General features: G+C 49.8%; 1 protein-coding gene across 1 annotated transcript in view; it reads left to right on the top strand.

Moving 5' to 3' along the window:
* Positions 1-5,549, top strand: part of Sparc (secreted protein, acidic, cysteine-rich (osteonectin)) — a 45,184-nt gene extending 39,635 nt beyond the window's left edge. Inside the window, exons 6-10 of the mRNA XM_013033823.1 lie at positions 1,292-1,412; positions 2,442-2,575; positions 3,140-3,288; positions 4,089-4,237; positions 4,926-5,549. Of these exons, the coding sequence (XP_012889277.1) occupies positions 1,292-1,412; positions 2,442-2,575; positions 3,140-3,288; positions 4,089-4,237; positions 4,926-4,954 (582 nt within the window). The 3' untranslated portion in view covers positions 4,955-5,549. The remainder of the gene's footprint in view (positions 1-1,291; positions 1,413-2,441; positions 2,576-3,139; positions 3,289-4,088; positions 4,238-4,925) is intronic.
* The last annotated feature ends 21,933 nt before the right edge of the window (positions 5,550-27,482 follow it).

The raw sequence follows: 27,482 nt of genomic DNA, 5'->3' as shown, positions 1-27,482 counted from the left end.
TCCATTCTTCATCTATCCATCTACCCACCCATCATCAATCCATTTATCTATACATTATCCATCCATCCACCCACTCATTCACCATCCACCGACCCATCCACATCCACCCACTCATTCACCATCCACCCATCCATCCATCCATCCATCCATCCATCCACCCATCCATCCACCCATCCATCCATCCATCCATCCATGCATCCACCCATCCATCCACCCATCCATCCACCCATCCATCCATCCATCCATCCATCCAACCTCTATCATCTATCTATTATTCATCAATCCATTAGCTACCCATCCATACTGATGTCCATCCACTCATCCATTATCTATCCATCCACCACCCATCCATCCATTATCCACCCACCCCACATCCATCTATCCATCTACCCATTATCCATTCATCACACTTGTGATCTGAGGATCACAGATCCATCAACCATCCATCTATCCACCCCCATCCATCCACTCATCTATCCTTTATCCATCCATTCTTCATCCATCCATCTCTCCACCCATCATCTAGCTAGCTAGCTAGCCATCCTCCATTCTCCAGCTAAGCCCTGGGAATAACTTACTTCTCATCTCAGTTACGGTTTACTATAGTGACATTGAGGATCTACAGCTGGATCACACAGGAAAAAAGCAGGCAGAGATTGGGGGATCCAGGTAGAGAAAAACCCATGAGAAACTCAAAGCTTTTAGTTATTTACATATGCATGTGTGTATGCATGCATGCATGTATGCATGCATGCATGTATGTATGTATGTATGTATGTATGTATGTATGTATATATTTAGTGCTCCTACCAGGACTTGAACTCAGGGCCTGAGTTCTGTCCTTTAGCTTTTCTTCCGCTCCAGGCTGGCTCTCTACCACTTGAACCACAGCTCTACTTGCAGCTTCTTGGTGGTTCATTGGAGATAAGAATCTCATGGACTTTCCTGCCTGGGCTGGCCTCGAACCGTGATCCTCACATCTCAGCCTCCTAAGCAGCTAGGATCACTGGCCTGAGCCACCGGCACTTGATCCCATCCCTGGCTTTAACTTGTCCTTCAAGTGTCTTTCATGTTCCAGGCTTGACTCAGCTGTGGCTCTGCTCTGCAGTTCCTCTCTGCAGGGACTAAATGATGGAGCTGGGGGGGGGCGGGGCACGAGGAGAGGAGGGGGCGGGGCTTGTCGCAGCCCTTTCTCCAATGCACAGTGTGATCCTGGGCCTTCTGTGGAATGGGCCAGGATGTTGGTAGCACTGAAGGGCGTTGGACACAAAGGCGGGTGCTTGACCCACAGGTGTGCAGCAACGACAACAAGACCTTTGATTCCTCCTGCCACTTCTTTGCCACCAAGTGCACCCTGGAGGGCACCAAGAAGGGCCACAAGCTCCACCTGGACTACATCGGGCCTTGCAAATGTGAGTCTGCCCTTCCCACCTCGGACACGGAGCTCTGAAAAGCCGGAATTACAGGCATGAGCCACCCGTGCTGGCCAAGATAGTGATGTACATACATTAAAAAAAAGTTGTTGTTGTTGTTGTTGTTGGCGGTCGTGGGGCTTGAACTCTGGGCCTGGGCGCTGTCCCTCAGCTCTTCAGCTCAAGGCAAGCGCTCTACCACTTGAGCCACAGCACCACTTCTGGTTTTCTAGTGGTTTATTGGAGATAAGAGTCTCATGGACTTTCCTGCCCGGGCTGGCTTTGAACCACGATCCTCAGATCTCAGCCTCCTGAGTAGCTAGGATTACAGGGGTGAGCCACTGGTGCCTGGCTCTGGTTAAGCATTCCTGATCCTCTCTCCAGCTCCCTTGAAGCTAGACTATGGGAAGATATCAATTCTCACCTTCAAACACCGCCCATAATAATAATATTAATAATAACAAGATTATCATTATCATTATTATTATTATTACTACTACTACTTGCCAGTCCTGGGGCTTGAACTCAGGGCCTGGGCACTGTCCCTGAGCTGCTTTTGCTCAAGGCTAGCACTCTACCACTTGAGCCACAGCGCCACTTCTGGCTTTTTCTGCTTATGTGGTGCTGAGGAATCGAACCCAGGGCTTCCTGCATGCAAGGTAAGCGCTCTACCACTGAGCCACCTTCCCAGCCCCCACCTCCCCGAATTTGACCTCCCGGCCTGGCTCAGCCTTTGCCAGGCCCCTGGGCCCCAGAAGCTGTGGAAGCCACCGGGGAGAATTGTGGTGAGCTCTGCCCAGACCAAATCTGAGCAAGCAGTAGACAACTTTTTGCCCTTTCCTACACTCTCCTAGCTCAGTGGCCTTTTAAGCTCAGAGAGATGACCTTGACACCATGACAAGGTCACAGATGGATGCTCAGGCTGAGGAGTTGGGTGTGGCGTGGGCAGAGTAGCTTGAGCAACCTGGCGGCCTGAGGGAAAGGAGAAAGCAGATCTGAACTGACCACTCTTTGTGTCCCTGGCCCTAGACATTGCCCCCTGCCTGGACACCGAGCTGACCGAATTCCCTCTGCGCATGCGGGATTGGCTCAAGAATGTTCTGGTCACTTTGTACGAGAGAGATGAGGACAATAACCTTCTGACCGAGAAGCAGAAGCTGCGAGTAAGTGGATGGTTTTTTCTATTTGTTTGCTTGTTTTTTTTGGTGCCAGTCCTGGGGCTTGAACTCAGGGCCTAGGCACTGTCCTTTTTGCTCAGAGCTGGTGCTTTACCATTTGAGCCACGGCATCACTTCTGTGTTTTGGGTGGTTATTGATGGTGGGTTTTTCTTTTTGTCAATGGGGGGGGGGCTTGAACTCAGGGCTTGGGCGCTGTCCCTGAGCTATTTCCTCAAGGCGAGCGCTCTACCGCTTGTGCCACAGCGCCACTTCTGGTTTTCTGGTGGTTTATTGGAGATCAGAGTCTCACGGACTTTCCTGCCCGGGCTGGGTTTGAACCATGATCCTGGGATCTCAGCCTCCCGAGGAGCTGGGATTACAGGCGTGAGTCGCCATCTCCGGGCTCTCTCGAGTCTGTAGATGAGGTGCTAGCATTAAGGGCCCTGCCATTTCCTTCCTGCCTCGGTTCGGCTGCCTCTTGGCACAGATGGAAGAGGCTCCAGTGGCCTGCACTGTCTCCCCGCTTCCCCCCAAACCTCAGTCACCCCCCCAAATCTCTGCTTCTCCAGGTGAAGAAGATTCACGAGAATGAGAAACGCCTGGAGGCTGGAGATCACCCAGTGGAGCTGCTGGCCCGAGACTTCGAGAAGAACTACAACATGTACATCTTCCCCGTGCACTGGCAATTCGGCCAGCTGGACCAGCACCCCAATGACGGGTAAGACCTATAACCCCTGAGTACCGCAGGGGATTGCCTTAGTCCCGGTCCTGAGCAGAGAGTCACGAGCCAGAGCCGAGACACAGCTAGAAAACCTCCTGGTGAGGTCAGCCGCCCCAGCCCTGGGCCTCATGGTCTTCCTGGGGCCCAGGAAACGTCCAGAAGGAGACTGTCGAGTTGGGAGAAAAGATCTGGGAAGGTTCCCTCACAATGGAGGCCGAAGCCAGTGAAAATGGAAAACACCTGGGTCTGCGAATGCTCCAGCGAGGAAGCCATGAATAGAAAGACAGGGAGCCCTAGGGAAAGAGGGTCAGACTTTCAAATCAAGTCGGCGCCGGTGGCTCACATTTGTCCATTCTAGCTCCTCAGGAGGCTGAGATCGGAGGATCGTGATTCGAAGCCAGCCCCAGCAAGGGAAAGTCTGTGGGGATTTTTTTTTTTTTCTTTAATGTTGCCAGTGTCTTAGGGCTTGAACTCAGGGCCTGGACCCTGTCCCTGAGCTTCTTTTGCTCAAGGCCAGCCCTCTACCACTTGAGCCACAGCGCCACTTCCGGCTTTATCCCTGGTCCTGAGGAATCGAACTCAGGGCTTCATGCATGCTAGGCGAGCCCTCTACCACTGAACCACTTTCCCCAGGACACCCAGGGGGAAAAGAGGGGTGTCACCTTCACCCGGTGGGTCAGCGGTTATCTCTCTCCCTCCCGGCCTGCGGTGTTCACAGGGGCCTCTGCAGTGACCCCCTCTCGCGTCCTTCCGAGTGCTGTAGCGCAGGCTCACCGCCCGCCCGGGCTGTCTTGCAGGTACCTGTCCCACACCGAGCTGGCTCCGCTGCGCGCTCCCCTCATCCCCATGGAGCACTGTACCACCCGCTTCTTCGAGGCTTGTGACCTGGACAACGACAAGTACATTGCTCTGGACGAGTGGGCCGGCTGCTTCGGCATCAAGGAGCGTGAGTATCTCGCGTGGGGGACGTGGGGTGGGAGGTTCGAGGTCAAACCCCGAAGGTCTGCTCTTTCGGGTGTCTTCTAGATCCTTCTAGATCCTTCTCGGGTCATGAGAAGGCCTCGGTCCCTTTTCCCTCAACTTGAGCATTCAGCTTTGGTTCCATCCCATTTCTACTCGGGGGAAACGTGGAGGCCCCCGGTGGGAGAAGAGAGGAGATGAACTGGGCAGTGTGGCTAAGAGACCAGGACTTCCCGGAAATAGGGAGGCTGCAGTTTGTAGGCGCCAACACTTTGGGGACTTTGGTCACGTCCACCTGTTCCTGGGATGGAGGGACATCTAACAGTTCCTGGGAGCCATGTCTTTGTGGACACAGAGCCTCATTTTATTGATCATGATCATTATTATTATTGTTGTTGTTGTTGGTGGTCATGGGGTTTGAACTCTGGGCCTGCGTGTTGTCCCTGAGCTCTTCAGCTCAAGGCGAGCGCTCTACCACTTAAGCCCCAGCCCCACTTCTGGTTTTCCCTTGGTTTGCTGGAGATAAGAGTCTCAGGAACTTTCCTGCCCAGGCTGGCTTTGAACCTGGATCCTCAGATCTCAGCCATCTGAGGAGCTAGGAAGACAGGCATGAGCGCCCGGGGCACCCGGCTTGAGCCTCCTTTTTAACTGTGTCTTCTCTGTTCACTTTCCAGAGGATATCAACAAAGACCTTGTCATCTGAGCCGGCTCCCTCTTTAGCACTCCGGGATTCTCTCTCTCTCTCTCTCTCTCTCTGATGGTCTCCCCTCTCCCCCATTCCCCCTCCTCTCCTCCCCTCTTCCCCTCTAAGTTTTAAATGTTTGGATGGTTTGGGGTTCTGCCTGGAGACAAGGTGCTAACATAGATGTCGACGAACACATTAACGGTGCTAAAAAAAAAACGAAAGAAACACGGAAATTGTAACCCAAAATCCCGACCTTCTGAGTTGTAGGCTTTGGTTGAGGCCTACCCAGGCCCCGCCTTGCTTCTCCATGACAATACATTACTACAATCAGCTGACCGGCTTGGGTGGAGACCGCCGTGCCCAAGCCTGCCTGAAACCTACGCCCTGCCTGAAACCTACGCATCATCCTCTCTCTCTCTCTCTCTCTCTCTCTCTCTCTTTCTCTCTCTCTCTCCTTAAATCTATTCCTCACCCACTCTGGGTTCATTTCATTTCAGGGACTTGGTTGCTAGGCACCATGTCTAGGTAGCCTGGGAATTGGGTAAAAGGAAGTAACAGACACGAACACATGATCTAAGAAGGTTCTGGAACTAGAGAAACAGCGGTGAGAGACTCCAAATGGCAAGTCTTGATTCCCTTGAAGCTGCTTTGAAAGTTGAGCCCTTCTAGAAGCTGGGATGTCACCATCTTGACTGTAGTCAAAATTTCCCAGCAGCCACGGGGATGATGATGGCTCAGGAGACTAGATCCACACATCCCTAACCCCCTCTTCTGGGGGTGGGGCTTCTCCCCTTTTATTTTTGGGGGATAGGGGAGGGAGTCTCAGTTTATATTAGGCAGGAAAGCCAGAAGCATGAGAAAGACATTGTCAGCATGTCGTAAAGCAGGAAAGTTGGGCCTGGTGAGCTGCGGGTGGTGTTTTTCTTCGTCTTTCCACCTCTATCGGTCAGGTTTCTAGCATGTTCCGTCTCTTTGCCCATCTTCTATTCATCCGGAGACATTTCAAAGGCGACGCAATGGTCGGATCTCACAGGCTGAGAACGAAATTCCCCTCCAAGCATTTCATGAAGAAGCTGCTTTTCATTAATCACGCAAACTCACGCCCTGGTGTGTGCAGGGTTTGACCAAATCTTTCTAAATAAAAAGTAACGACTTAGAAACTGCCTTCCCTGGGTGGTTTTGCATGTGTCTGTGTGTGTGTGTGTGTGTGTGTGTGTGTGTGTGTGTATTTGCGCATGCGTGCTAGTACTGGGGTTCGAACTTAGGATCCTGGGCTGGTTTTGAACCACGATCCTCAGATCTCAGCTTCCTGTGTAGCTGGGGTGACAGGTGTGAGCCAGCGGTGCCCAGCTCCAATCCAAAATCTTTGATGGAAAAGCTTCGGCCATTTTTTTCCTCTTTTTCACCATCCTTCCCTCCCTGTAGATAAATGCCTTAAAACCACAAAAACAATGGGCTGGGAAGGTGGCTCAGTGGTAGAGTGCTTGCCTAGCATGCATGAAGCCCTGGGTTTGATTCTTCAGTACCACATAAACAGGCAAAGCCGGAAATGGTGCTGTGGCTCAAGTGGTAGAGCGCTAGCCTTGAGCAAAAAGAAACTCAGAGACAGTGCTCAGGCCCTGAGTTCAAGTCCCAGGACTAGCAAACAACAAACAAACAAAAACCCCATAAAAACAAACATACAGACCCCTTAACATTCAAAGGAAACCATATCATTCCCTTAGATGAAAGATAGTATCACTTACCATAGACAAGAAGCCTTAAGGATAAATGCTTTTTAAAAAGAAAGCTAAGAGGAAGACACAGAATCAGAGAGGGAAACGGGAAAACATACAACAGCTGCACTGGACATTGATGAAAATGAACTAAGCAACTCAGAGGGGAAGGGAGGACTAAGAGGGAAAGAGGGAACAGCTTACACTGAGCAAAAGGAAAGAAATGTATCAGCTGGTGTGGAAGAGGTCATTGTATTGTCAAAGCTCATGGAGTTCACAAACTTTATAGACCATGATAATGACAATTTGCCTTGTGAAGGTTAAAATGTGTTTGGTACTTAAACTAAGTATCACTATCCCACAATACTGTGAAATATGCGAAATTTATGTGATCACCTAATCTGAATTAACAAAAAGAAGAAGAAAAATGAGAGAAGGGATGGGTTAGGAGCGATGGGAGACAATGGTACCAGACACCTTGTATTCATATACTGTTCTGTAGAATGGGAACTTCTTTGTACAACTAGTTACCTTAACTATTCAGGAGGCTGAGATCTAAGGATTGCAGTTCAAAGCTAGCCCAGGCGGAAAAGTCTGTGGGACTCTTATTTACCATGAACCACTCAAAAACCTGAAGTGGCGCTGTCATTCAAAGTGGTAGAGCACTAGCCTTGAACAAAAATTGCTCAGGGAGTGTCCAGGCCCTGAGTTCAAGCCCCAGCACCAGCAAAACAAAGCAAAAAACAATGCGAGTCTTGTTCTGCAGTTGGTGGTCAGTTTTCGTTATTAACTCGACTGGATTAAAAAGCAAAGGCCTAAAGCCAGGCACCAGTAGTTCATGCCTGTAATCCTAGCTACTCAGGAGGCTGAGATCTGAGGATCACAGTTCAAAGCCAGCCCAGGCAGGAAAGTCCAGGAGACTCTTATCTCCAATAAACCACCAGAAAACCGGAAGTGGCGCTGTGGCTCAACCAGTAGAGCACTAGCCTTGAGCTGAAGAGTGAGAGAGAGTGCCCAAGCCCAGAGTTCAAGCCCCATGACTGACCAAAAACAACAACAACAACAAAAACAAAGGCTTAAAGCCAGGTACTGGTGGCTCACGCCTGTAACCCTAGCTACTCAGGAGGCTGAGGAGCAAGGATCATAGTTCAAAGCCAGGCTGGGCAAGAAAGTCGGTGAGACTCTTAACTCCATAAACCATCCCCTATCACCCCCCCACCCCCCAAAAAAGACAGAAGTGGAGTTGTAGGGGAAAAGCACTAACCCAGGCCCTGAGTTCAAGTCTCAGCACTGGCACAATAAACGGTACCAGAGGCCTAGGAGATTACAAGGCAAATCTCTAAGGTAATTCCATAGACTGGATGGGAAGAAATCTCAGTGTCTTTGTCTGGGATTAGCAGACTGAATCTAAGGAGACATTCAGAACACCAGATTCATAACTCTTTCCCCAAATCATTTCCGAGGCGAAAGGTGTGGCTGTCTCTCCAGAACTTTCTCTTCCTTTGTCCTTCTGGGCATCCTCTGGACCCCAGTTTTATTTATAGGGTTGGGGTGAGGGGTAGGGGTGGCTCTTTTGCTCATTCATTGGAGATAAGAGGTTCACAGATTTTCTTGCCCAGGCTGGCTTTGAACCATGATCCTCTGATCTTAGTGTCCTAAGTAGCTGATAAGCCTGGGCCATTTTCTGTGGATTGTACTTTTATGTTTAGGGCTGTTTGGTGAACTTTGACAAGCTCTTTCCCCTCAAAGGATCCATTCATTCATTCATTCTTGAATTCATTCATTCTCTCCTTCTGTGATTCCATAGACTAACGGTGGAGATTATTCCCAGCTGAGATAATCCTGTCTTCACAGACCCTGGAAATCTGTCCTGCTAGGTAGACTGTCCTAAGGATGGGAGCTTCTGGACTCTTCCACATCTACAACCTGATCTCCAGATGACTCCCCAGAGCCAGCAGGACCAAAGTATCTTCCCCGGTCATGGGAAGCAATGAGAGGAGTCCGAGCGCCCCCTGGTGGAACCAAGGAGAAAGGTTATGGGGGAATTATGGGAGCCAGAGACAGTTCAGCTCCATCATTCATCAGAGGGTAAACTGAGGTTCAGAGGAGTGGAAGATGACTCCCAATTATTATTATTATTTCTTTTGGGTCCGGTCGTGGGGCCTGAACTCTGGGCCTGGGTGCTGTCTCTGAGCTCTTCAGCTCAAGGCTAGCGCTCTACCACTTGAGCCACAGCACCACTTCTGGCTTTTTTCTTTTTGCTTATGTGGTGCTGAGGAATCAAACCCAGGGCCTCATGCATGCAAGGTAAATGCTCTACCACTGAGCCACCTTCCCAGCACTATGACTCCCAATTAATCGGGATTTCAAACAAAGAATATATACGTTGGATAATTAAATTTATACATAAACATTATAGAAAACATTATTCGAACATATAAATTGGACACTTAAATGTAAATATGTCTGATGCAAAGTTTCAGGGGATACTTCTTGTACGATGTGGTTCATGGAATATCTGAAATTCAAATGTTTATACTTTTTTCTTTGCTTGATTGGCAACACTACCTTCCAGTCCAGACACAGGAGAAAGAATAGGCAGTTTACACAGGACAGCTTTCTCTGTGTGTGTGTGTGTGTGTGTGTGTGTGTGTGCCAGTCCTGGGGCTTAGACTCAGGGCCTGGGTCCTGAGCTTTTTGCTTCAGCTCAAGGCTAGCGTTCAACCACTTGAGCCACACAGATAAGAGTCTGACAGACTTTCTGGCCTGGTTTCAAAAACTTGATCTTCAGATCTGAGCCTCCTGAGTAGCTAGGGTTACAGGCGTGAACCGCTACTGCCCAACTGATGGCAGGACTTTGAGATGGCGAATAATTCTTTGTAAAATTCTGGGCAGGGCGTCATTATAATGCAGTATATCATATAGCGAAAAATAAAGCAACAACAACAATAGAGAAAAGAATGGGCGGGGGGAGAAGAAAGAGCCCAAACAAGTTGGTTAATGTTTGTAAAAGGAAATTCATTTCTTTAAATTTAATTTAAAAAGGTTTGTGATGCACCAGGCACTGGTGGCTCATGCCTATAATCCTAGCTACTCAGGAGGCTGAGATCTGAGGATCATGGTTCAAAGCCAGCACGAGCAGAAAAGTCCCCGCGAGACTCTTATCTCCACTTAACCGCTCAAAATCCAGAAGTGGAGCTGTGGTTCAATGGGTAGAGCATTAACCTGGAGCACAAAGAGGCTCAGGAACAGCACCCAGGCCCTGAGTTCAAGCCCCACACTGACAAAAAAAAAAAAATCATGGTGCTAGAATTTGAACTCCAAGCCAAATGCTTGCTAGGCTGATGCTCTACCACTGGTGCTACAACTCTAGGCCTTGTAAAGGAAAATTACAGACAAATCTCTGATCATTGGTCTGTTTGACAACCAGGCAGGCGGCCAGACAATTCGGTGTGTGCAGGATTTCGAGTTTCTCCAGCCATTGCTGCTAAATACCCTCATATGCACAAACCCGAGGGAACTCCAGGGGGCGCTGAAGGCATGGCTGAATCTCTTTAGTGGAAGTTTATGGTGCACTACCTGCACTGACCAGCAGAGGACAGCCTGACATAAGGAATTGGACCTCCTAGGCCAGGCGGTCTCAGTCCTGAGACTTGAGTTCTCAGGGACACAAGGTTGGTTATACATACGGAGAAACTGAGTCTCAGATTTGTGATGTACTCAATATTGGCTCCCCCACCCCTTTTTTAGTACTGAGGCTTGAACTCAGGACCTTGTACTCTTGCTTTATCTTCCCCCCTCCCCCACCAAGGCTGGTACTTTACCACTTGAGTTACACCTCCATGTTGGGCTTTTGTGCTGGTTTGTTGGAGATAAGAGTCTCGTGGATTTGTCTGCCCTGGGCTGGCTTTGAACCTTGATCCTCAAGTCTCAGCCACCTGAGTAGCTGGGATGACAGGCATGAGTCACTGGCATCAGTCAGAAAAGGAATTCAAGAGACAGAGAAACCTTACAAACCCCCCAGTTCTTAACTATAGGATGGACAGATGACAGACAGATGCTGAAGACCCTGCCTGGGCCCTGAGCATGGCTGTGGGTCTCAGCCAGTAGCCTCAGCTCAGGCCTGGATCCCAAGCAAGAACTAGAAGATTCCACAACCCAGCTTGGTAAATTCATCTCTGAGTAGTTTTCTTGTGGCAATGAAAATAACAGACCTGGTTTAAAACAAAAAACAACAGTGCCGGTGGCTCACGCCTGTCATCCTAGCTACTCTAGAGGCTGAGATCTGAAGATCATGGTTCAAAGCCAGCCTGGGCAGGAAAGTCTGTGAGACTCTGATCTCCAATAAACCACTAGGAAACCAGAAGTGGCGCTGTGGCTCAAGTGGTAGAGCGCTCACCTTGAGCTGAAGAGCTGAGGGACAGCGCCCAGGCCCAGAGTTCAGGCCCCATGACCGACCAAAACAATAAAAAACAAAAAACAAAATAACAACTACAAAAAACCCTAACAACCCCCCCAAAAAAAACTCACCTCAACTGTACAAATGGCTGTAAAATGAAATAAACAAAAATGGCTTAAAGGCCTTATATAGATTTTGAAAATATAGTGGTTATCATACTGTAATGTAAAACATTTAACCACGAAGCTCTCTGTTTAGTCAATGAGGTCGTACGCTACTATAGGTGCTTATTGCCTTCTTTCCTTTCTTCTTTCTTTCTTTTTTGTCAGTCATGGGGCTTGAACTCTGGGACTGGGCACTATTCCTCAGCTCTTCAGCTCATGGCTAGCACTCTACCACTTGAGCCACAGCACCATTTCCGGTTTTCTGGTGGTTCATTGGAGATAAGAGTCTCAGACTTTCCTGCCTTGGCTGGTTTGGAACTGTGATCCTCAGATCTCAGCCTCCCTCAGGAGCTAGGATTACAGGCGTGAGCAACGGTGCCTGGCCCACTGTGTGGAACCTCTCTGTTCTTGCGGTCAGTTGTGCAAGAGAGCTGCTCAGGGCCTTCCTCGTGGGTCCTGATTGAACAATGGCTGCCTTCCTCCCTCCAGGCCTACCGGGTCTCCTGAGATAACATCTCACATAATCCTCCCCCAGGAAGGAATCAGGCTCATTTGTTCTAAAGAAGAGTCTCAGCATGTTTCCTCTCCTCCTGCCAAGAAATCTGAGAGGCCCTGAATTCCTTGGCCCCCCCTGAACCCCAATCGCTTCATCTTCCCCAGCGTCCTTTGTAAGGGGCCAGAGATGGTGGAGCTTTGCTTGCTTATGGCCTGGGAGTCTGTCTGCCCTGGCTGAGGCGTCTCAGATAAAAGAGCCGGGGAGAAGCCAGCGTGGCTGGGGAGCTGGGCTGACACCCCAGAGTGGCCCCAGCTCCCTCTGCTTCTTTTTTTTCTTTATGTCGGTCGTGGGGGTTTGAACTCTGGGCCTGGGCGCTGTCCCTCAGCTCTTCAGCTCAAGGCTAGTGCTCTAACACTGGAGCTACAGCGCCACTTCCAGCTTTCTGGTGGTTTATTAGATAAGAGTCTCCTGGACTTTCCTGCCTGGGTTGGCTTTGAACCACGATCCTCAGATCTCAGCCTCCTGAGTAGCTAGGATGACAGGCGTGAGCCACTGGTGCCTGGCCTTTCTCTCTCTTTCTCTATTTCAAGTCCAGGACCAGGACTCGAACTCTGTACCTGACCTAGTACTTTTACCCATTGCTGAGCGCTCTGCTGACTGAGCCATGCTCCCAACCCCGGTTTTCTCAAATCTGACTTAGGAACTACCGCATGGGAGCCCCCTGGAGGAAAATTCTTTCCACTCTAAAGTTCTCAAAGCCTGGTGTAGGTGCTGGTGGCTCACGCCTGTAATCCCAGCCACTCACGAAGCTGAGATTCCTGTAGATCGTGAAGTCAGCCCGGGTAGATGGATCTGTGAGACTCTTATCTCCAATGGACCAGCAGGACAAAAAAAAAAAGCCAGAAGTGGAGCTGTGGTTCAAGTGGTAGAGCGCTAGCCCTGAGTGAAAAAAGTAAGTGAGAGTACAAGGCCCTGAGTTCAAGTCCTGGTACACACACACACACACACACACACACACACACACACATAAGCATTCAGAGCTGAAGCTACATGGGGGTTTAGGGAGGACAATCAAGACTGCTATACCTCTGCATAACTCCAGGGGGCGCTCAGCTACAAAGCCAAGCATCTGGCACAACCACTTGAGAGTTCAAAAAGGCCATGAATGGCTCCTGTCACATTCAAAATCCCCTCATGCTCTTTGTGAGCCACATTCCTGTCCACGCTCATATCCTACCCGCCACCCCAGGCCAGGGTCAAACACATGGAAATTGTTTTTGAGCTCCACACAAGCACCTCCACCAGTGGCCTGGCTGGTTCCTTACAGCCCCAGGATCTTTGCACAAGCTGTCTGTAGACCTTCCCATGATTGGGGACTTCTCACAACCCCATCTCAAAAATGGCTTCATGCCACGTGGCTCATGCCTGTCATCCTAGCTACTCAGGAGGCTGAGATCTGAGGATCTCGGTTCGAAGCCAGCCCAGGCAGGAAAAGTCCAGGAGACTCTTCTTTCCAATAAACGACTCAGGAAAAAAAGCCAGAAGTGGAGCTGTGGTTCAGAGCGCTAAAGAGGCTCAGGGACAGCATCCAGGCCCTGAGTTCAAGCCCCAGGACTGGCACAAATGAAGAATACATAGAAAAGACAAGAAAAAAAGAAATCGCACTCTGTCCGAGGCTGGCTCCGAACCTGTCACCCTCAGGAGCTCTTCAAAATGGCAGCAGGCCCCACACATGGAGGGAGAGGAGAGGGCTGTGTGTCCTGAGGACATATAACCCTGGACAGCCCGGGCGTGAGCCGCCTTGGGGGTGGGAAGTTTTACAGGTGTACGCTGAGTGGTTAGACAGCAATGGGGACTGGAATTCTTATCTAGGGGCTCAGTGTGGGTCTCGCGGGGCTCTGAATAATCAACAACCCCAGTTAGTGGAGCAAATAATGTCCTTGTGGATTTGGACTGGAAACCTAGATTCTGGCCACGAGGTTCGTTCTAGCCATTCTCCCCTCCGCGCGGACCAAAGGACCAAGCTTAGAAGGCCGTGAAGTCTCCAAAAGCTCAGATTGGGCTCCAAACGCTGGGTTAGTCCAGGCCTAGCAGCTCACGCCTGTAATTCCAGCTACTCTCGATGGAGATTGGCAGGATTATGCTTTGAGCCCAATCTGGCTTTTAAAAAAAAAAAAAAAGCTAGAGAGAGACCCCATCTCAACAAACGGTTGGGTATGATGGTTCATGCCTGTCATCCCAACGAAGAAGACAGAGCTAGGATGTTAAGGCTGGCCCTGGGAGAGGGAAAAGGCTCAGGGCCCTATCTAAAAAGTAGCTAAAGCAAAAAGGGCTGGGGCTGGTGGTAGCTCAAGGGTGATAGCAGATACAACATTCTAATACCCAGCAGGCTGAGATCTGAGGATTGGGGTTCAAAACCAGCCCCCGTAGACAAATCCGTGAGACGTTTATCTCCAATGAACCAGCCACAGAGCCAGATGTGCAGATGTGGCTCCAATCACGCTTGTTTGTTTGTTTGTGTTTTTTGCTTTCTTTTTTATGACAGTACCGGGACTTGAATTCAGATCTTGAGCACTGTCCCTTAAATTATCTACTCAATGCTGGCACTGTACCACTTGGAACCACAGCGACCCTTCCAGCTTTTTGGTGGTTCTTGGGAGACCAGAGTCTCACGGCCTTTCCTAGCTGGGCTGGCTTTGAACTGTGATCCTCAGAGCTCAGCCTCCTGAGTAGCTGGGATTACAGGCGTGAGCACCGATGCCCGGCTTAGAACTCGACTGCTCCCCCAAACACCCCTACCTTCTCCTGGACAAGTCAGGCAAACCTTTGGCCATGAGTCTTGCCTGTTGGCATGCCTCCTTTTTCCACGGAAAGTTGGACTAGATGGGCCAGATGCGGGTGTCATGTTGCTATCCTCAGAACCCATCTGTTCCTAGCCCTGCCAGAAGCCCCGCCTCCCACTCACATGTCAGCCAAACCCGTTTTCGTTTTTGTTGTTGTTGGTCTTGGGCCTTGAACTCAAGACCTGGGCGCTATCCCTGAGCTCTTAAGATCACTCAAGGCGAGCGCTCTACCACTTTGAGCCACAGCGCCAGTTCCAGTTTGGGGGTGGTTCACTGGAAATACGAGACACAGATTTTCCTACCTGGGCTGGCTTTGAACCATGACCCTCAGATCTCAGCCTCCTGAGTAGCTAGGACAACAGGCGTGAGCCACCAGACCTACGGTTTGAACACGGGGTATTTTCCCTTAGCTTTTTCACACAAGGTTAACACTATAGACCTTGAACCACAGCTCTATTTCTAGTTTTCTGGTGGTTCTTTGGAGATCAGAGTCTCACAGATTTTCCTGCCCGAGCTGGCTTTGAACCGTGATCCTCAGATCTCAGCCTCCTGAGTAGCTAGGATGACAGGTGTGAGCTACCAGCACCTGGTTGTTAGTTTTTGTTTTTGTTACTCTTTTTGCCAATCCTGGGGTTTGAACTCAGGGCCTGAGCACTGTCCTTGAGCTTTTTTTTGCTCAAGACTAGCACTCTACCACTTGAGCCACAGTGCCACTTCCAGCTTTTTCTGTGTATGTGGTACTGAAGAATGGAACCCAGGGCTTCATGCGTGCTAGGCAAGCACTCTACCACTGAGCCACATTCCCAGCCCACTCCTAAGCCTTTACACATGCCATTCCCAAGGCTTAGAATGAGTCCTGTGGATTTGCATGGTCTGCTCTCTCGCTTCCATTTTTATATTTTCCTATTTTTTAAAAAAAATTGTTAGTAGAAGCTGGGTTCCGGTGGCTCACGCCTGTCATCCTAGCTACTCAGGAGGCTGAGATCTGAGGATCACGGTTCAAAGCCAGCCCAGGCAGGAAAGCCCGGGAGACTCTGATCTCCAATAAACCACCAGAACACCGGAAGTGGTGCTATGGCTCAAGTGGTAGAGCGCTCGCCTTGAGCTGCAGAGCTGAGGGACAGCGCCCAGGCCCAGAGTTCAAGCCCCATGACCGACCCCCCCCAAAAAAATTGTTAGTATAATACACAGAGGGGGTTACAGTGACCTAAGTTAGGTAAAGAATAAATTACTTTTTGGACAATATCACCCCTTCCCTGGCTCTCTCCCAGTTTTTCCCTCCCATCCCCAGCCGCAAGTAGTAGAGTTTATTTTCTACATAGCATCTGGTGAGAGTCACTGCTGTATTTATTCTCCTCCATTTCTGTGTCTCCGCCCTCTTCCCCAAAGACAGATAAAAGAACATACTGAACACCAAAGAAAACAAAAACAGCAAGAGAGAGAGAGAGAGTGAGAGAGAGAGAGAGAGAGAAGATCTCTTGCGCCCATTTCTTGGCGTTGATTGCATTAAACAATATTTCATATGATCAGCAGCACATAGACTTGGCATCTCTGTGTTTCTCCCGCTAAGAGTATCTTCCTTTGGTCTCACTGAGTGAGAATACCTAGAATCCTGACTCATTTATCATGTCGCAGGTGTATTTTAGATCTAGCTTCTGCCTAGGAGAGAAAACTCATGCTATTTGTCTCCCTGAGCTGGGCTTACCCCCCTTACCATGATTTGTTCGAGATCCATCCATTTCCCCCGCCAGTGACACACCCTTATTCTTTCTACTGACTATGTCAAAGTCCATTGAGTGTAGATGCCACGCATTTTTGGACTCACTCATCTATCTCTGTGGAAATGTCCCCTAGCCCTTTCCCAGCTCTGTGTCAGCGGTGAGTGTGTGTGTGTGTGTGTGTGTGTGTGTGTGTGTGTGTGTGTCTCCTGGGGTTTGAACTCAAGGCCTGGGCGCTGTCCCTAAGCCTCTTGGAGCTCCAGGCTAATACCTTACCACTTGGAGCCACAGCTCCACGTCCAGCTTTTCCCTGGCTCATTGGGAGATCATGGTCTCTCAGACTTTACCTTGCCCAAGCTGGCTTCCAACTGCGATCCTCAGTTCTCAGCCTCCTGGGTAGCTGGGACACCAGGCATGAGTCACGGCGCCCGGCTCTGCATCTATGTGTTAGGGCGTCTGTGCCCACCTGGATGGGTGTCATTGGTCTGCCTGATGATTATTCTGACTTGAAAACATGCCAGCTTGCCTAAGAGCATCGGGATTTGGCTTTGTTCTGCTCCAATCCCAGTGCTTAAAAACCTGGCACGCATGACAAGTTTGTAAAAGAGAGAGAGAGAGAGAGAGAAAAAAAACAAAACAAAAAGAAAAGAAAAGCTCAGCAAACAGGTGTCTCCAGAGCCTGGGACAAGGTAGATGGGTGGCAAAACCACACAGAACAACACAACCACCCACCCAGCTGAGCTGCGTTCACGTAGATCTTCAGTGTCATTAGGAGCTCGCCGATTGTCGGCTCTGGGTTAACTACCTTCTTTGCTCACTTAATTGAGCCAGGGCTTGTGGCCTAGGTAAGTAAGTGTGCAGGAATTTGGCATGCTGTAGCTGGCTGGGGCCCAGAGCGGTTGTCATTGAGCTAACCCGGCGGGTGCTGGGTGCAGTTCCCACACGGTACCCACAGGTGATGTTTGGAGCTGTAGAGAGAGCATGCCCCGTAGGACTGGCTCAAGCCCAGATGGTCATTCCAGCCAGCCCAGAGGCTTCCCTGAACTTGCCCTCTCTTCCTTGCCCCTCCCCCCCGCCCTCTCCCACCTCTCCTGTTTCAAGGGAATACAATTCAAACTGCATAAACCTGCCCACCTCCTCTCCTACTTCAGCCTGCCCCCTGCTGCCTGCTTCTGAAGTTCCTGCCCCAGGACCTTAGCACTAACTGCTCCCCCCACACACACACCCATGGCTATATATTTATTTTCTCTTTCGTTTCCTTTCTTTCCCTCTTCCCTTTCATTTCCTTTCTGTTCTTCTTTCTTTCCTTTCCTTTAGTTTCCTCTCTCTCTCTCTCTCGTTGGTTGTGGGGCTTGAATTCAGGGTCTAGGCACTGTACCTGAGCTCTTTTTGCTCAAGGCTAATGCTCTGTCACTTTGAGCCACAGCTTCACCTCGTGTGTGTGTGTGTGTGTATGTGTGTGTGTGTGTGTGTGTGTGTGTGTGTGTGTGTGTGTGTTGTGGTTAATTGGAGATCAGAGTCTCACAGACTTTCCTGCCCAGGCTGGCTTTGAACCGAGATCCTCAGATCTCAGTCTCCTGAATAGCTATGATTACTCTCTACCACTTGAGCCATAGGGCCACTTCCGGCCTTTTCTGCGTCTGAGGCCCTGAGTTCAATTCCTCAGCACCACTACTACTTAAACCATACTTCCACTTTGGCTACTTTAGTGGTTCATTGGAGATAAGAGCCTCCCCGATTCTCCTGCCCTGGGCTGATTTTGAACCATGATCCTCAGATCTCAGCCTCCGGAGTAGCTAGGATGACAGGTGGGAGGTACCTTCACCTGCTACTTCTTTCTTGTCTTGTTTGTGGTCGGCTCAGTGGGGAAAAAAAATCTCTGGAGGGACTGAGTCACTTTGGGACAGTCTGGTTCTCTTTTGGCTCTTTATTCACTCGTTTGATAAATGAGTAGCTATTAAGCAAACAAACATTCCATCTCACCATTGGGCCAAGCGCTTCATGAGATTCTAAAGGTTCCTGGAGACTCCACTGGGCCTGCAAAGCAATGCTGGATGCTGGGGAGAACACAGCCCAGAAATAAGACAGGGCCTGAGAAGGTGGCTCAGTGGTAGAGTGCTTTTGCCTAGCATGCATGAAGCCCTGGGTTCGATTCCTCGGTACCACGTACACAGAAAAGGCTGGAAGTGGCACTGTGGTTCAAGTGGTAGAGTGCTAGCCTTGGGCACAGAGAGGTTCAAGGGCAGTGCCCAGGCCCTGAGTTCAAGCCCCAAGACTGGCAAAATAATAATAATAATAATAGACTATTAGCCACATGCTGGTGGCTAATAACCCCAGCAATATAGGAGGCTGCGATCTGAGGATCACAATTCAAAGCCAGCCCAGGCAGGAAAGTCTGTGAGACTCTTATCTCCAAGGAAGCACTGAAAAGCTGCTAGTGGAGTTATGGCTCAAGTGGTAGAGCACCAGCCTTGAGCACACACACACACAAAAAGCTAAACAAACCTCAAGAATAGCACCCGGGCTCTGAGTTCAAGTCCTAGTACCTGCACAACAACAAACCACCTGCTCCCACAGGACTACTCAACCAGCCAGCCAGCAACACATCTTTGCTGGCCCACCCTTGGACACTCTGGGTCACCCTGAGCCCCCCAAGTGGTTCTCTGTGTCCTGTCTGCCTATACCATCCTACCTCCCCCTCCCTAGTCCCCTCCATGGCTTCTGCTTCTTCCCCCCCCCCCACGCCTGTCAGTTGTGGGGCTTGAACTCAGGGCCTGGGTGCTGTGACTGAGCTTTTTGGCTCGAGGCGAGGTCTCTACCACTTCGAGCCCCAGCGCAACTTCCCATTGCTGCCTCTTTCCTGTGATTCACCCATGCGTGCAGGGAAGGGGTGCCTGGAAGAGGGGTCTGGATTAAATCCAAATTTCCCTTGGCTGAGGAGTCCATCATTTTGTCTATGGGTTGGACAGGTGCAGGCAAAAGACATTGCTTGGTCAGAAAATCCTCCAGGGGTGCCTGCTCCCTCTCCCCCTTCCCAGAAAAGAAGGCAGCCATTCCAGGACACCTCTGGGGCAGGGGATGAATCCCCTGTACTCTTGGCCCAGTCTGGCAAAGGATGTAGGCTGGGCCCTGTTGCAAGGCTAACTAGAAAGCCAGCCCTGGGGCCACCACGGCCTCGAGTTAAGTGTTTAATAGCCCGGGCTAGCTAGATCCCACACTCGGAAGAGAATTAGTCATTTCGGCTGGGGGAAGAATTTCTGGACAGGCCTCAACAATTTGCCTCAAATTTGGAGATGGAAATGTATGGAAGAATTCTTAGCCAGGCGATGGTGGCTCACTCCTGTCATCCTAGCAGCTTTAGGAGGCTGAGATCTGAGGACCGTGGTTTGAAGTCAGCCTGGGTGAGAAAGTCTGTGGAGATTCTTATCTCCGATGAACCACCAAAAAGCTGGAAGGGATGGAGTTCAAGCCCCAGGACTGGTACAAAAACAAAGAGAGAGAAAGAAAGAGAGAGGGGGAGAAAAGGGGGGAGAGAGAGGAAGGAAGGAAGGAAGGAAGGAAGGAAGGAAGGAAGGAAGGAAGGAAGGAAGGAAGGAAAGAAGGAAGGAAGGGAGGGAGGGAGGGAGGAAGGAAGGGGAAGAGAGAGAGGGAGAGAGGAAGGAAGGAAGGAAGGAAGGAAGAGGAAGAGAGAGGGAGAGAGGAAGGAAGGAAGGAAGGAAGGAAGAGGGAGAGAGAGAGGGAGAGAGAGGAAGGAAGAAAGGAAGGAAAAGGGAGGGAGAGAGGGAGAAAGGAAAGGAGAAAATGAAAAAGACAGAGAGAAAGAGAAAGAAAAGAGAGGAAGAGAGAAAGAGGGAGGAAGAGAGCGGAGAGAGAGAGGAAGAAAAGAAGAGGGAATGGAAGGAAAGGAAAGAAAGGAAAAAAAGAAGAGAGAAAGGAAGGAAAAAAGAAAATGAAAGAGAAGAAAAAAGAAGAGAGAGGAGAGAAAAGAAAGGAGAAAAAAGATGAAAAAAAGAAGAAAGAAAGGAAAGAGAAAGAGACAAAAAAAGAGAAAGAAGGAATGAAGGAAGGGAGGGAGGGAGGAAGAAAGAAAGGAAGTGAGGGAAGAAGAAAGAAAGGAAGGGAGGGAAGGAGAAAGGGAGGAAGAAAAGAAGGAAGGAAGGAAGGAAAGAAGGAAGAAAGGAAGGAAGGAAGGGAGGGAGGGAGAGAGGGAGGAAGAAAAGGAAGGGAGGGAAGGAAGGTGGAAAGGAGGGAGGGAGAGAGGTATTGCAGGTAGGCAATATGGCCAAGAAGAAGCACTAGATAAGTTCAGCCATTCTGCAAATCTATTGAACTGTGTGTGTGTGTGTGTGCATGTGCACACACCTCTGGTGCTCCGTGGACAAAGCCCAGGAGATGTCCTTGTGGAGAGCTGGGCAGTCTTGGAGACCATCGGGCCTCCTGGGCCCAAGGCAGGCCAGAACCAGGCCTGGCAAGGTCGCGCATGCGTGGGCAGGGCTGCCACCTGCTGGCTGGGGGGCGGGGCTGAGGGGGTTAAAGCCACCTTCTGCAAGTCCTCTTCTTCCTTTTGTTCTCAGGGATTTGCTGGGCCTGGCTGGGCTCAGGCAAGCCTGGACTCCCGGGGCTGGGAGCCATGCCCGCTGTGAAGTGGAGAGCCCAGAACTGTAGCAACCTGCCCTGGCTCTTCCCCCTCAGGGCGAGAAAGCTGACACTGCGGCCTGGCAGAGGGGCGGGGTGGGGGAGAAAGACATCAGCCAGGCCTGTAGGAGCAGAGAGGGGAAACTGAGGCTCAGGGAGACAGCCCCCCCCACCCCCAACCCAGTCTCTTCAGCCAGCGAAGTGAGGGATGCACAAGTCCAAAAAAGCTGAGTGCTTTCTCCTTAGTTGACCTTTTGGAATTTGTGGATGATCCCTTGGTAGGAAATACTAAGTCATACTTAGTACTATTAGAGCAAGAGGGGTGCTTGATTCTAGGTGTTTGAGAAGCAAGATGAAGGGTCTCTCTCTCTCTCTCTCTCTCTCTCTCTCTCTCACACACACACACACACACACACATTTGGTACCAATACTGGGGCTTGAACTCAGGACCTGGGCATTGTCTCTGAGCTTTTTTACTCAAAGCTAGTGCTCAGCGACTGGAACCATATTTTTCCTTCCAGCTTTTTGCTGGTCAATTGGCAATAGCAATCTCACAGGCTTTTCTGCTCCAGGCTAGCTTTGAACCTCGATTCTCAGAGCTCAGCTTTCCTGAGTAGCTAGGATGGCACCCCGAGTGTTTCTCTGCATCTTTGGATGGTAGTGGGACCCTAGCTCTGATGAGGGTCTTTTCCATGTCAGGGCTCAGTATTTTGGGGTTTTGTTTTTGGTTGGTTGTGGGGCCTGAACTCTGGGCCTGGGCTCTGACTCTGAGCTCTTCAACTCCAGGTGAGCGGTCTACCACTTGAGCCACAGCGCCATTTAGGGTGGTTCACTGGAGATAAGAGTCTCACGGACTTTCCTGCCTGGGCTGGTTTTGAACCGTGATCCTCAGATCTCAGCCTTCTGAGTAGCTAGGATTACAGGCGTGAGCCACTGATGCCCGACCCTCAGCGTTTTAAAAAAATCAGCTTGGCTTCAAGCCCTCGCTTTTCTCCCTTTGTAGCTGTGTGACCCTGAGAAAGTTGTTCAGCCTTTCTGAACCTGAGCTACCTGTCTGCAAAATGATAGGATGAACAGCATTTTTTTTTTCCCCACAGTGCTGTTGAGAGATTAATGAAAAAGTCAGGGAGGGGCACAAAGTAAACACTGGGAAATGTCAGGTCCCTGTCATTCCTTTGTCCTGGGCCCTTCCCTGGCTTCTAGGTCATTCCAACCAAGTGGATTTGTCCCTCTGTTCCTTCCTCCTCTTCTTTCCACAGAGGGCTCTGTTTCTGGATAAGCTTTGGGTTGACCAGTTGTCCAAATGATCTTGTGGCCTCAGTGAGAACCCAGATCTGTAGATTTTATGTCATGGCTTTTTCTATTTGACAGGCATGAGGGTAGAATATAGTACTTTTAAAATGCAAAGCTTTTAAAGCTGGCTTTGTATTCATTTATTCCCTCTTCTCTGGTCTGTCCTGATTTCCTTGGACTTTAATCAGTGATTCAGGAGCAGCCAACCCAACCTATGTTCTGAAGTTGGATGTGGGACTTGACTCTGCCAATCACAGCACTGGATTCTCTGTAGCCACTGTGATTGGCTTGAGGGTGGGTCTGGTGGCCCAATCACAGCCAATCAGTGTGTGTTTGGGACTTTGCTTATATTAACTGGGAGAAAGAATTCATGATCTAGGTTGCTGGACCGATGATTGGGAGGTGCTGGGCTTAGAGCTTCCAGAAACTTCCCTGTGAATTTAAAGCAATCAAAGAAAAACAGCCCCAAGGTACAGAAAGATGGTGTCATCATCAGTCTCCCTAAAGCCATGTTATTTCTGGACTTTTCAGGGACATGAGTCAATTTGCTCTTTTTTTCCCCTTTTATTTCCTTCTTCTTCTTATCTTTTTATTTTTTTCAGAACTAGTGTTTGAGCTCTGAGCCTCATATTCAGCTGGTTTGGTGGGCCCCCTGCCCTTTGGGACATACCTCTAGCCCTGAGTTTTGCTGGTTATTTAAAAATGGAGTTTCAAAAACTTTTCTTTTTTAACTTCAAACCTGGAGCTTCTAGACCTCAATCTCCTGAGTAGCTAGGACTACAGATGTGAGCCTCTTTGCTTCCTTCCTTTCTTCTTTCATTCCTTCCTTCCATCTTTCCTACCTTCTTTTTCTTTTCTTTTCTTTTTCTTTTTTCTTTTTGTTGGTTGTGGGGCTTGAACTCTGAGCCTGGACACTGTCCCTCAGCTCTTCAGTTCAAGGTTAATGCTCTACCACTTGAGCCACAACACCACTTACAGTTTTCTGGTGGTTAATTGGAGATCAGTCTCACGGGCTTTTTGCTCTCTTTCTCCAACAGACCTCTGGATATGGAGACAGGAAAAGTCCCAGGAGAGATTTGATGGTATCTAATTAATCATGACACATCTGTTTCTATTTTATTTTATTTTTTTGCCAGTCCTGGGACTTGAACTTAGGACCTGGGTGCTGTCCCTGAGCTTTTGTACTCAAGGCTAGAGCTGTACCACTTTGAGCCACAGATCCATTTCTGGCTTTTTTTTTGGTAGTTAAGTGGAGATAAGAGGCTCATGGACTTTTCCTGCTGGCTTCTAACCTTGATCCTCAGACCTCAGCCTCCTGAATAGTTAGGATGATAGGCATGAGCCACCAATGCCTGGCTTTCCAAGTCCTTTGATGAGAACTGTCTAGTCCTGAGCCGCCCTACCCTCCCACTTGAAGACCAGCGAACTTGGGCTGCCTCTCTCTGCTCTCTTGGGTGGTAAACCTTATAAATCTCAAGATGCTTGGGCTTCAGACTAAACCTGGAGTGAAGCAAATTTAGGAATCACTCACTGAATTTAGCATCCAATACCTTTTCTGAAAGAGGTTGAGACCGAAAGACTTAAGAGAGTGTTTCAACTGTGGTCACACACCATCAAGCAAGTTAGGTAGCAGTCTAGTCTCTTGCTCATCCACTGGGAAAAGTGGGTCGCTGCTCCACAAGAAAAAGAGACAACGCCTGTAATCCTAGCTACTTAGGAGGCTGAGATCTGAGGATCGGGGTTCAAAACCAGCCCCAGTCTCTGAGACTCTTTATCTCCACCTAACTGTCAGAAAACTGGAAGTGGTGCTGTGGTTCAAGTGGTAAGAGTGCTAGCCTTGAGCACAAAAGCTCAGGGATGGTGTCCAGGTCCTGAGTTCAAGTCCCGTAACAGACACACACACAAAAAAGAAGAAGAGACAATGACCAGGCTCATGAATCAGACAGAAGTGCTGTGGCTCACTAGGCCGACCTTATCTGAGGTCATCCAGCCAGAAAGTACCCAAATTTTGAAATCTGGGGAGCTAACCCTGATACTACATTCCTGTTGGGGGGAGGGGGCTTGGCCAGAGCCCCAAATTTCTGGCACGCAGTCTTATGCTGTCTCAGCCATCAGAATGGAAAGACAGTCGGATGCTGGTGGCTCACACCTGTAATCCTAGCTACTCAGGAGGCTGAGATCTAAGGACTATGGTTCAAGACCAGCCTGGGCAGCAAAGTCCGTGAGACTCTTATCTCCAATAAACCAACTCCAAAAAGCACAGTGGAGTTGTGACTTAAGTAGCAGAGTGCTACCCTTGAGTTAAAAATGCTCAGGTGCTGAGTTCAAGCCTAGTGGGGCCTGGGCACTGTCCTTCAGCTCTTCAGCTCAAGGCTAGCGCTCTACCACTTGAGCCACAGTGCCACTTCCAGCCTTTTTTGTTTATGTGGTGCTGAGGAATGGAACCCAGGGCCTCATGCATGCAAGGCAAGCGCTCTACCACTGAGCCACCTTCCCATCAGGACTGATTTAGAAGATCTGTTCAGTTATCTGCCCAGACACACGGTTCACAGCACACCACACCTCTCCCTGGCCCCTTACCTGATCGTGACCTCCTCCCTTCCGCCCTCCCGCCAAAAACATCACCCCATCCCCGCCTCAGACTGTGCCCCAACTTGCACAAACCGCAGGCCTCTGTACAGAGCTGAAGTAGCATGAGTCAGGGGCGGGACTCGGGCTGCTGGGCCTCAGAGGCTGCTGGGAAAAGGGAGCTCTGGGCCTGGTGGGGGTAGGGGGGCGGTGACTCTGACAGGAAGTGGCTCAGGCCTGCAAATCCAGGTAGTGGCAGGGTGGTGTGAGTGTCCCTCCTCCCCCACCCCCAATCATCAGGGGCTGGGTATCATTTAGGAAGTCCTTTTATTCATGAGCATGTACAAAGGTTATCTTCCATGCTGCCAAGATGGCCGTTGGTTCCTGGACGAGGAAGTGAAGACTTGGTGTGTGTTTATGCATGTGCTCACCAGGCCAACTTTGCCTGGGTGCAATGTGTATGTGTGTGTGCATGCGTGTGTGCATGTGTGTGTGTGTGTGTGTGTGTGTGTATATCTGGTATGGACAGGTTGGTGTGGGGTTGTCCATCTGCCTGTCTTTGACTCTGGAGCTTGGGGTGTCTTTAAGTACAGCAATCAGGGGGACGCTAAGGAAAATTCATTACATTGGCTTGTGAATTCTGGGGGGACGTGCAACATTGTAAGAGCAGAGCACCCATCATGGATGAATGATGATCTCAGTGAACTTCCCTACCCCACCAAACCAGCTACTGAGGAGTCGCTGAACACCTCTAGGAGGAAGCCCAGGGTGGGAGGAGACTTTTTGCTAGAAAGAATCCATTCCACGTTTCATGATACAACCTGCGTGATGTCCCCTCCGCCTGCTAAGAAGTCAAGAAAAAAAAATTGCAGAAAAACCACTCCACAACAAACAAAGCTGGGTGCTGGTGGCTCACACCTATAATCCTATACATAATCCTATAATCCTAGCTACTCAGGAGGCTGAGATCTGAGGATCATAGTTCAAAGCCAGCCTGGGCAGGAAAGTCTGTGAGACTCTTATTTCCCATGAACCACCAGAAAACCGGAAGTGGCGCTGTGGCTCAAGTGGTAGAGTGCTCACCTTGAGCTGAAGAGCTGAGGGACAGTGCCCAGGCCCAGAGTTCAAGCCCCAGGACTGACAAAAAAAAAAAAAAGGAACAAACAAACATACAAAAAACTAAATACCTAGAAGTCATATAGCTGGCTCATCCCAGCTACTCAAGAGGCTGAGATCTGAGGATCACAGTTTGAAGCCAGCCCAGGCAGGAAAGTTCCTGAGCCTCTTAGCTCCCATTAGCCATCAAAATGCTGGAAGTGGAACTGTGGCTTAAGTGGTAGAGCACTAGTCTTGGGTGAAAAAAATCTAAGGGACCATGCAAGGCTCTGAGTCCAAGGCCTAGCATTGGCACAAAACCAAAATAAACCCAAAACCCCTAAGGGATGGGCACCCAGGCCAGGAGTTCAAGAAGCCCCAGTATTGGCACCCCTGCAATGCACATACATGCACGCATGCGCACACACATGTACTCTCCCTGCCCCCAACCTGAAGTGTACCTTTTCCTTTTGGTACTGCCATACTGGGTTCTTGTATTTCTTAGTCTCATTTCCCTTATCTAGAAACTGATTGCTTTGGATGAAACCATTTTTTTTCCCCAAAGTCCTGTGACCAGAGTTAAAGTTTCCTCTCCTGGCTTCTCGCTCTAGCCTTGGCTAGATACAAGGTCACAAGGCAAATGTGGGCTCTCTCTGGGCACCCAGGGCCTTGCCCTTGGGCTCAGCTCGGCCAACTGCCAGCAGCATCCAGGGCTTCCACTCTGTCTCCGCTCCTCTCCACCATTCTCTCTCCCCCCCCCCCCCCCCCCCCCCCCGCTTCTGGCTTCTGGGCCTCCTCCCGGAACAGCCCCAGAGTTTGGCTAGGAGGGAAGCTGATACAGCAGGTGATCCCACCGAGGGCTGGCAAGGTTGGGGACACCCTAGTGACTCTTGGCTCAGTGGCCCAGGCATTGGCCTTCTCTTCCTATGCCCCACATTTGTTTCTGGCAGTCAAGAGGGTTTTCTGGAAGAAATCCCATCTGGCTTAGATTTCCTTCCTTGCCACTTTCGAGCTGTAGGCATTTGGCTTCGTTTGGTTTGATTTGTTTTTTTTTCCTGCATCTGAGTTTTTTCCATCTATCAGATCGGGATGAAAATAGCTATTTGTTTCATTAGCGCCATTTGTTCATGAGTTCATTCACTGAAGCATTTGCTTTTCTCTTTTCTTCCTTCCTTTCTCCTTTCGCTCTCGCTTTCTCTCTCTCTTCTTTTTGTGCTGGTTCTGGGGTTTGAACTCAGAGCCTGGGTTTTGTCCCTCAGCTCTTTCACTCCAGGCTAGCACTCTACCACTTGAGCTACAGCTCCACTTCCAGCTCAATTGGAAATAAGAGTCTTACAGACTTTCCTGCCTAGGCTGGCTTTCAACCACAATCCTCAACTCTCAGCCTCCTAAGTAGCTAGGATTGCAGGTGTGAACTAGTGGTGCTCAGTGGTTAGTTAATTTTTGTTTTTGGGCTGGTTGTAAGGATTGAACTCTGGGCCTGGGCACTGTCCCTCAGCTCTTCAGCTCAAGGTGAGTGCTCTACCACTTAAGCCACAGCACCACTTCTGGTTTTCTGGTGGTTAACTAGAGATAAGAGTTTCATGGAGCTTCCTGCCCAGGCTAGTTTTGAACCTTGAT

This window comes from Dipodomys ordii, unplaced genomic scaffold (genome assembly GCF_000151885.1).
Source record: "Dipodomys ordii isolate 6190 unplaced genomic scaffold, Dord_2.0 Scaffold177, whole genome shotgun sequence".
Lineage (NCBI taxonomy): Eukaryota > Metazoa > Chordata > Mammalia > Rodentia > Heteromyidae > Dipodomys > Dipodomys ordii.
The sequence above is the reverse complement of the archived record's forward strand: the minus strand, read 5'-3'. Positions and strand labels throughout refer to the sequence as shown.